The sequence below is a fragment of the Stenella coeruleoalba genome, assembly GCF_951394435.1.
Source record: "Stenella coeruleoalba genome assembly, chromosome: 1".
Taxonomy (NCBI): Eukaryota; Metazoa; Chordata; class Mammalia; order Artiodactyla; family Delphinidae; genus Stenella; species Stenella coeruleoalba.
The window spans coordinates 106,063,443-106,074,335 of NC_137169.1; the positions used below are offsets into that span (position 1 = coordinate 106,063,443).

The 10,893-nt window shown below is 38.7% G+C and overlaps 1 protein-coding gene across 2 annotated transcripts in view; it reads right to left on the reverse strand.

Moving 5' to 3' along the window:
* LOC307183449 (flavin-containing monooxygenase 5) overlaps positions 1-10,565 on the reverse strand; it is a 37,973-nt gene extending 27,408 nt beyond the window's left edge. For both annotated transcript variants that reach the window (XM_079915953.1, XM_079915952.1), the window contains exons 1-2: positions 10,413-10,565; positions 256-444 (exon numbers count right to left, since the gene is read on the reverse strand). In XM_079915953.1, coding sequence (XP_079772079.1) covers positions 256-444; positions 10,413-10,547 — 324 coding nt within the window. In that variant the 5' untranslated portion in view covers positions 10,548-10,565. The remainder of the gene's footprint in view (positions 1-255; positions 445-10,412) is intronic.
* Positions 10,566-10,893: the final 328 nt, after the last annotated feature.

Consider the following 10,893-nt stretch of genomic DNA (forward strand, 5'->3'; position numbering starts at 1 on the left):
GTTTTATTGTAATCAAATGATATAGAATGAAGGCAATGAAATGAAGGTGGCTTCCTGGATCTGCAGTCAAAATACATAGAAGAGGGACCTTTCCATGAATATTTTCAGACATAGAGAAGACATAGAGTAGAATCTGTCTGGATAGGATAGATACATGAGCATATCAAACCAATCTATACATAAGCAGTGGTAAATGAGAACAGTTATTCATTTACTTGAAACTCCGAACACAGAGATACCCACAAAATTCCCTACCTTAAACCGAATGTACTTTAGAAGGTCAAATTCTTTGGCATACATCCTGAAATACTCCAGGATCTGGGAGTTATGCATGAAGTTAGGATAGTGATCTGGGACGGGATAGTCACTGAAGCACATCATCTCCTTAGAAGTGTTGATGATCACTGACTTGTAAATACTGGCCCTTCCTTCTTCAGGTTCTTCCTGCAGTAAATAAAAAGCATTCATAGCAACTTGAGAATTAAGGTCATGGTTTATAAACAGCCAACAAACATTTGAAAAAGTTTTCTGAAAGAAATGCCAATTAAAAAAAAGTCCCCTCCCCACAACCCTTCACATCTCCCAGTATTTGTGCCCTCGTGCAGTCTCTTCCCCTTGAATCTAAGTTGTCTTTATGACTTGCTTTTGACCAACAGCATGCAGTTGGAATGATACTGAATGGCTTCCAAGACTAAGTGATAGGTAGTCTTGCAGCTTCTGTCTGGGTCTCTTAGAAAGCTTGCTCTGGTGGAAGTCAGCAGCCACGTAAGAAGTCCAGCTACCCTGAGACCACCATCCTGTGAGGAAGCCTGAGCTAGCCACATGAAGAGCATGTTTGGGATAGAGAGATGTGCAGCCAGCCCCCAGAAGGTCTAGTTATCCCAGCTGACGTTCTAAATATGTGAGCAGAGGGGTCATAGCACACGTCCAGTCCCAGCTGTCACCTGATTGCCATGACATAAGACTCCAAGTGAGACTGCCCATCTGAGTAATAGTCTTTTAAATAGTATATATATTTCAAAGCCTAGGGAAGTTTCAAAAGTTTCATACGCTTGCCACATTGTTCTCCAGGAAACACTGTACTAACTTACATCCTGTCCACTATGTGTTCTCATTTTACCTCGTTTTTACTAAATTAAAAGACAATTACTCAGTGTTAGCAAAAATGAGGTGAAATGAGATCTTAGTACAATGTTTTCTGGACAGCAATGTGACAAGAATATGAAATCCTTGCAACTTAGCCTTTTAAAGAAAGATTCAGCATTGTAGACAAAGATTTATGTTAAAGGATGTTAATGATAGCATTATTTATAACATAAAAATGAAATAAGCTAAATGCCTGCAATATTGTGATTTATAGGAAATATATATTTGGTCATCCAGATGGTCAAAATATATTTCTCATATATATTTGGTCTTTCTCCACAGTTCCTAGCTCAGAGCTCCCAAAACTCTCCTAATTTCCGAAGTGTTGAGAATGATGAAAAGTACCCTTTGTTATGTTAATATGCTGACTTTTAGAAAGCAACTAAGGATGGGGGCTGGTTACCAATGGAGCAAACCCTGTAATTAGAGGGTTGTAACTTTCAGTTGCCTATCCCCTGATCTCTGGGGCGGGGACAGGGCCTGGAAGTTGAATCAATAACCAATGCCCAGTGATATCATCAATCATGCCTATGTCATGAAGCCTCTATAATAACCTAAAAGAGTGGGGTTCAGGGAGCTTCCAGGTTGGTGAACCAAAGAGATTAGGGGAGAGCGGTGTGCCTGGAGACGGCATGGAAGCTCAGTGTCCTTTTCCCTATGTATGTCTTTCATTTGCCTGTTCCTAAATTATATTCTTTTACAACAAACCGGTAACCTAGTGAGTAAATGGTTTTCCTGTGTTCTGTGAGCAAATTAATCAAACCAAGGGGTGGGGATGGGGGTGATCATGGGAATTTCTGATTTATAGTCAGTTGGTCAGAAGTATAGGTAAAAAACAACCTGGACGTGAGACTGGCATCTGAAGTCCAAATCCAAGGAAGGGGTCATTGGAACCTCAACCTCCAATCTGTAGCTGGTTGGTCAGAAGCCCAGGTAATAACCAGGACTTATGACTGGTGTCTAAAGTGGGGTTGAGGAACTGAGCCCTCGATCTGTGGAATCTGACACTGTCTCTGGTTAGATAGGCATCAGAATTGAGTTGAATCCTTGGACATCCTGTTAGTGTTTGAGAATTGTTTGCTGGTGTCTGGGGACCACGCACACACACATTGGAATTGGTCTCAGAACCATTTAATGCCCAACAAAATTCACTGTAATTTTGAGAACCACTGCTCCAGATCCTTGCTACCTAAAGTAGCATCTGTGGACTAGCAGCAGGGGCATCACTTGGAAGATTGTTAGAAATGCAGAATCTTAGGCCCCATCCCAGACCTACTGAATCGGAATCTGCCTTTTAACAAGATCCTCAAGTGTTTCAGATGCATCTGAAAGCAGAGAAGCATTGCTCTAGCTGATATCAAACCCCAGTTCACTGTTCTTTCCCCAGCAAGGTTAACTTCTTTGCTTCCTCAAAAACTTCTACTAACTACCTCATGGGGTTGTTGTAGTGATCACATAAAATAAAGCAGTATCTACCCAGATTGTTATATTAGTCTGTCACTGAGATATCACAAACCATGACTTTTCAACTCTATTATATTTTTTAAAAATTGTTTTGATTATGGAAAATTACCTTAACCAACTTGGACCCCCTCTTCTCTTTTTATTCCAGAAAAAGATATATGGATGTTACTGAACATTGAATGGCCACAAAGGAGAGGGTTCACTGGCTTTGCCCACATTAGAGATGATTTTCCTCCCATTTTTAGAGAAGAAATTTTCAGTTTCAGAATCCTGAATTGATCATTCCCATTTCTCTGCCCCATACTTCAAGATCTCATTCCCTTTGGCTGCTAATGGTGTTTTTACAAGTCTCTTCCAATCTATCCTACCTATTTCAACCAAAGTGTTCTTTCTAGGGTATGGTTGTATCTCTGCCCCAATTAAAATTTTGGATGCTGCCCCATTTTCTCTAGTGTATATTTTTCAGCTTAGGATTCAAAGACCTCCATAATGTCTTAGAGTCTATTCCTTATCTCCCCAGCTAGATTGTAGGCCCCTTTACTTGTATTCATGCTCTTTCCCACAGCATATAAAATTATAAATAGCACGTAGTAGATATTTAATAGATGTATGTTGAATTATATTGAGAAAGGTGCATATAGAAAAAGGAAGTAAATTTACATAATGCATAACAAACTAATGAAATACATCAAAGTTCATTTAAAACAGTTGAATAAGATATTTTAATCTTATTCACAAAAATTTGTTGTAAGGAAAATTGAAAATAATATAAAACCAAATGCATAGAGATATTCATTTTATAGTATTTAAAATATCTATTAATTAGAAACCACTTAAAATGCCCCCCTCCCCCAATAGGAAGAGGGTTTAGAAAATTATGGTATCTCAATATGATGAAGAATTTACCTTCCACACCACTCCTTAAGTATCCTGCTAAATTCAAAGCAGATCCTGTCACCCCACTGCTTAATGGGCTTCAACTGATTCCATTTGGAAAAGCAAATTTCTTATTTTGAAACTCAGCATATTTCACAATCTATCCCAATCTACCTTTTTATCTTCACTTAGTGCTCTCCTCAGTTAATTTCAAGCTTCTGAGTCATTAAATTTTTGTTGAAACATTCCAGACTCTTTCACAACTTCAAACTTTTGTAACACTACAGTACAGCTTCTTCATTTGGAAAATTCCTATCTATCATTCAAGAGTCACATCAAATGTCACTTCTTTGGAGAAATATTTCTTGTTCTCTCCACTGAGTTAAATGCCCCATTCAACCTCCAAGCTGCCAAAGCTCTCCGCTCATATTGCCATCAAGGCAACTTAGAACACGTGATATTCTGCATTTGTTTTCATGACTATGAGGTACCCAAAAGTAGGATTTGTGTCTTATTTTTTGTAGCTCTATCATCAAAACAGTACCTCATATATAGTGGATGCTTAATAAATGCTTTGAAATGAATTAATGAGTGAATTATAGAGATTGAATTTGGAGATACTTAAAACTATTATTTTGAAATCTGTGTAGAAACATTGAAAATGGCCTATGATATAACTTTAACTGGAAAAAGTAATATGACAAAATGCAAGTCACATTCTAATCACTGAGTATATAATATTATGTATGCCTAGGGCAACTGTGTACCTATGTCTACCCATATTTATATAATTACACATTGTATAATGTCTCCCCTGTTATATGAGTATATTTTATTTATTTTAAATCAATAAAACTTGAAAGTAGGAAAAACAAATTGATTTATTAAGGAGGTATGATTTTTTCTTTTATTTTTGTAGAAATGTTGTTTATACTACACCTTCATGTTAAAAACCTTCAGCAAACTAGGAATAGAGGGAAATATCTTCAATTTGATAAAGAACATCTACAAAATACTTGCAGCTAACAGCATACTTCATAGCGAGAAAATGGACAATTTCCCCATAAAATTGAGAACAAGTTAAGGACAGCCTCTCTTACCACTTCTATTCAACACTGTACTAGAAATGCTAACTAATGTAATAAGATAAGAAATGGAAATAAAAGTATACAGCCTTGGAAGGAATAAATAAAATGATTTTTATTCACAGATGATATGACTGTCTAGGTAGAAAATCCCAAAGAATTAAAAAAAAAATTCCTGAAACTAATAAGCAATTATAGCAGTGTTGCAGGATACAAGGTTAATATACAAAAGTCACTTACTTTCCTATATACCAGAAATGAAAACTTGGACTTTGAAATACAGTACCATTTATAATAACACCCCCCAAATTAAGTGCTTAGGAAAAATCTAACAAAATATGTATGAGACTTATATGCAGATACCATAAAACACAGAAGAAGGAAATCAAAGATATAAATAAATGGAAAGATATGCTGTGCTCATAGATTGGAAGACTCAGTATTGTTAAGATGTCAGTCTTCCCAACTTGATTTGTAGATTCAACGCAATCCCAATCAACATCGCAGCTAGCTATTTTGTAGATATTGACAAACTGATTCTAAAATTTATGTGGAAAGAAAAGAGGCTTAGAATAGCCAACTTTGACCTTAAGTGTGGACTGTGCATAGTGACTTTCTTGCAAAGAGTATAGTATGACAAGGGAGAAAAAAAGGAACAACTTTACAGTGGCAAACCCTGATAAACAGCATCTCAAGCCAGGTCGGCAAGGTTAACATCAATCAATTGTGATAAGTTTGATAGTATGTACCATTGATATGATGTGATAAGAATAGCACTTTACCTCTAAGGCCTTCCTCCCCAAAATTCATAACTCCAGTCTAACCATGATGAAAACATCAGGCAAATCCCAGTTGAGGGACATTCTATAAAATACCTAACCAGTAATCCTCAAAACTGTCAGGGTCATCAAAAACAAGTCTGAGAAATTGTCACAGCCAAGAGGAGCCTAAGGAGACATGACAACTACATGCATTGTGGTGTTCTGGATGGGAACACCTGGAACAGGAAAAGGCCATTAGGAAAAAAAACTAAGTAAATCTGAATAAAACATGGACTTCAATTTATAATAATGTATCAGTACTGGTTCATTAATTAGGACAAATGTATCAAACTAATGTAAGATGTTAATAATATCTGGGCATGGGTTATATGGGAACTCTGTACTATCTTCCTAATGATTCTGTAAATCTAACACAGTTCCAAAATTCAAAGTTTATTTAAACATGTTGTTTGTATATAGCACGTTTTTTTAAAAAAAAATTAAATTAATGAGCGGTAGGGTCCTTTTGGAACCAAGATGTTTGAGGGGCAAGGGTAGACACATTCCTAACTTTTAAATTCAACTTCATTCATTCTTTCAGTAGATATTTCTGAAGTCCCTCTGTAATAAAAACACTATATTAATGCTAAAAAATACAAGTCTGTCCCTGTTATCCAAGGGTTCAAAGTTTAGTACAAGGAGTAGACCCATGCTTTCCACAGCAGGTGTGTTGGAATGACTGAGCTAAATGAATCACAGATCTTACCCCTGTGACAATAATCATATATTTGTATTCTTTTTCAAGCAACTAAGACAACAAAGTGTTATTGTGTGTCAACAAAAACCTTCAAGCCCTTCTAAACACCTGATTGGACCCTACGTAGGGTTCATCACTGTCAACTCACTGCTTTATAAAAGAGAGTGAGGGCAGAGCAGTACTGGGTCAGTGAGTGGAAAACGAAGCTTCTGCTTCTGCATTTTAGTATTTCCTACCATCAGTGAATAATCTGCCCTCTAGAGATGTATCTTGATTCCTGCCTAAGCACATGACTCGCATTGAGTAGGAAGTTCATATGAGAAACTAGAGAACAAGGGACGTAGGGTAGTGTAATTGGAACTGAAGGGACTGGAGGCAATAGTAAGGGCAGAAGAAAGGAGAAAAATGACTCCCCTTCAGTGGGAGGTGTGAGAACAGTGTGGATCTTCTGTTCCTTTGACAGACTCTCAGAATCCCGTGGGACAAAAGCTGTCTTAGGACTGTTGTTCTCAGCGTTGTCTTCACACTGGACTTATCTGGGGAACTCTAAAATACTAATGCCTGGTCCTTACTCCCAGAGACCCTGTTTTAATTGCTTCTTGTCTAATGTGTAGACAAGGTTGAGATCTGCTGGTAAGAGGTCATGTGGTGGCCCCGGAAAGCTCAGGGCACCAGAGTTTATCCCATCCACCTCATAAGTCCTTTCTCCATACATCCTTAGCTAAACTGCAGAATGCCTGAGGGCAGTGGCAGGAGGTTATATAACTCTGTATCTCCACACCATCTAACAAAGTCTGAGCTTCAGAAATGTTTGTTCAATGAACTGTTATCGATTTTGTTTTAAAGATGCAATGTCATCCTCATTAATCACCTGGGAAAGCTGGGGTAAAAGCTGAAGGGCAAAGGTTTCCATGTTGGCTGCACATTAGAAATAGCTAGTGGAGAGCTTTATTGGCACTCAGGCCAATAAAACCAGAATCTGGATGGACTGGTATCAGTATTTGTTAAAGTTTGTTAAAGTTCCCCAAGTGATTGTTCAGCGTTGCAGCCAAAGCTGACAGCCACTGCTCTACAGTTACCCTCTTTTAAGTATTTTTGTATCCATTCAGTTGTATTTTTTTGGGGGGGGGTTGATATATTTAAGAATTAAAAACACCCATTCATCTAAGGGTGTTTATTACTTAATTTTATATTTTAAATTAAAATGTACTAAATATGCCTCATTTTACATTATATTGTATCCATATGGTACCTTTGTATCACATATACACTTTAGAACCTCACTACGTGAACTGTAGTTATCAGATCAGCAGCATCAACATCACCTGGGGCTTTGCCTGAAATATAGAATCTTGGCACCACCCCAGATTAATGAATCGGAATGTACACTTCAGCAAAAGCTCCAGTGATTTATGTGCACGTTAAATTTGGAGAAGCACTGCTTTGGTATGCTTTAAGGATTTTTAAAATTCAGATTGACTAAAGAATATTAAAAATTATTTTCCAGCAATACATGCTCATTAAAACCTCAGCATTTCATAAGAGATTTATCATTTTAAGCTATTTCGTTCATAAAGTAATATTGTAGTGTGAAAATTAAAGTGATATGTCTCACATTTCTACCGACTTTTCACCATCAGTCTGGTCTAACTTTAATGAGGAGATCAAGAAGAAAGAAATTTATATTGAGTCCCTGAGACCTGTTACAAGAAAGAGAAAATGGAAGCCCTGAGTTGCCAGTGGCTTACTGGACACCCGGTAGCAATGGTGGAATTCCAAAGTGCTTGGGACGATCCTATATATGAAACCCCCAATGAATTACAGAAAATTTAGGGGGGGTAGGATGGGGGAGAGGAAGGCTCCAAATAACAAGCAAGGGGGTCACAGAAAAGCAGATCTGAGGCAATTCTTGAGGAAACCAGCATCAGCATGTAAAACATGTTTAATCTGCAATTAGGCTCCACAACTGTGTAACTGTGGAATATGTGAGAATGAAGGTCTCTATTTCACAAGCATTCTAAGCAGCCACCCAAGATATTTTGCTTCTCTAGGATTCATTTATAAAATGTAAATATATTTGGTGCCTAATATATGCCAGGCATCCCCCGTGGCTCTAGAAATATAGTGGTGTTTGTGTGTGCCTTTATAATATATGTAAAATATATGTATGTTGTATATAATGTAATAGACACAGATGTGGTCTGTCTTAACAGCAGTCAGAGCATTATGATGAAATATAGCTTATTTATTTTCAAGAAAGCAGTTTATAAGGTGCTGAAGTTTTGCCAAGAGTATAATCAGAAAACACTCCAAATTGGGTCTTTAACAGAGAGGAAGTTTAAACCACTTTGGAAGTAAAACCTGATAATCAGGTAGGATGGTGGACCCTTCACTAATTTCATGCCTGGTCAGTAGTTGCCAGACCTGGCTAGGATGCTTACCAGACACCAAATGTGTGGGCCACACTCTAGGCCAACTGAATAATAACTGATGTTTAGCAATTATTGTGCCACTGTTATTAGTGATGACATGAGTATTCATTCACTTAATCGCCACAATAACTATGAAGTGGGTGCCAATATTATCTCCTTCTTAAAGATGACAACACAGAGGTACAGAGAGGGTTAATGGTTTTCCCCAAGGTCACAGTAGGATTTGAACCCAGACGTGCTCTTAACCTCTACACCATGCTGTGGCTGGATTTCAAAAGTAAAATTTCCTATTTATTACAAAATATTAATTAACAGTCTTTTCAGCCATGCCCAAGACTGATTATGACCGAGGCATGCATGGTGTGCTAAGGAGTATCCACCCTAGATCCGAATAGGGACGATTGTCAAATAGAGTTAGTCCCCAAGACGGAGCCCAGATGCAAAACAACTGTACTGCTGTTCTACTAAGGAATGCTATGAACGAATGAAACCACTTTTAAGTAGCTGGCCAGCACCGTGTTCGTTTTGTGAAATATGAAACAAATCTGGACACCTTAATACACTTAAAACACTGGCTTAAAAAGTGAGTTGAAAAGCAAACCCAATGGATGTTGCTTTGGAGATCAGTTAAGGAGGGTGATATTCTTTGACATATAATAAGCTTAACTATCATTTAAGTAGGAAGATACCTTAACTGTTAGTAACAAGTTGCAGGACTCGGTGTGCATATTAAAGCAACTCAACTTTAAAACTGAGTCTGTGCAAGGACAAGAAAACCCAGTTGCAGGTGCCCTCTGCCCTTCTCTGAAGATGGGACTACTGCTTTGATTTCTCAAGTGAAGGAAAAGTGCAAAGCAAGGAAGGCAGCCAGATTTTATATCCTATTCAAGCACTAGAATCATTAGAGAATTGTTTAAAGTAAAGAAGGAAGGAAGCAATGAAGGAAGGAAGGTAAGAAAGAAAAGAAAAAAAAAACAGTAAGGTTAGAAGAGATTGAAAAGGGGGATTCCTGGAAGGAGTTGTAAGCAGTATTCTAGATCACTTACCGATGAACGCAGACCAAGAGCAACCACTTTACATGCCTGCCATTCTGCTACACCCCCCTACCAAGATTGTTACCCTTTTCTGGATAGCGGCAAAACTCATTACAGACAGTGCCCAACTTGTGATTTTTTGACTTTACAATGGTTCAGAAGCGATACACATTCCATAGAAACCACACTTCGAATTTTGAATTTTGATCTTTTCCTGGGTTAGCGATATTTTGTAACATACTCCGGTGATGCTGGGCAGTGGCAGCTTCCAGTCAGCTGGAAGGATCAGGAGGGTAAACAACTGATAGACTTACAACCATTCTGCACCCAAACAACCATTCTGTTTTTCATGTTCACTACAGCATTCAATAAATTACATGAGCTATTCGACACTTTATTATAAAATAGGCTTTGTGTGAGATGATTTTGCCTGACTGTAGGCTAACGTAAGTGTTTTGAGCACGTTTAAGGTAGGCTAGGCTCAGCTATGGTGTGAGGTAGATTAGGTGTATTAAACACATTTGTAACAGGATATTTTCAATTTACGATGGGCTTATCAAGATGTAACCTCATTGTAAATCAAGGAAGATCTGTAAATGAAAATGATCTCTGTGCCATTTTCACAGACATCAGTAAAGGACAAAACGAGTGATACCTGCGTCCCATTTTGCTGCCAGCGTAGGGAAAGAGGAACCTGCATAGAACCTGAGGTGATGGCTGCTGGGAGGAGGTCAGCAGGTTGAAGTCTGGCAGGTTTAATCACTGTGAAGCCCATCATACTTCCTGACACGAGGTAAAATCTTATGCAATGGTTCAATACTTGGCGAGAGCTCCAAGCATTAAGGAACAAGATTTACCTGAAACCTCCACAGCCCTCCGATGTCATCAGTCCCTTCAAAGCAGACGGGCTCCAAGCCTTCTTCCAGGCAGCACTTGATAGACGTGAGCCCACTCACTCCTCCCCCAATCACAGCAATTCTTTTCTTGGTCATGGTCTCCAGAGATCTTCACCGGGCTGGGTCAGTGTAACCTGTCCTAAAGAAAGGATGACAAAAGACAGAAAGCACACATCAGTTAACACCTTTCAAAGAAGAGCTTGAATGTAGCATTTAGATAAATTCTGCAGCAGCAGGTGCCTTTGGGGAACCCAGATTCCAGTGTCCTCGTGGACCACCGGGAACTACTACACCTTGGATGAGTGAGCCCTGTGCCTGGAAGACCCAGAGCTGAGACCCAGAGCTGAGAGCTCTGCTGCGGTGCCCGACCTCGCTGCCTTTGCCCCAACACTGGCAGATCCTTCGGCTGCGATCTGGAGGGCACTGCACTTTCAGCTCTTTG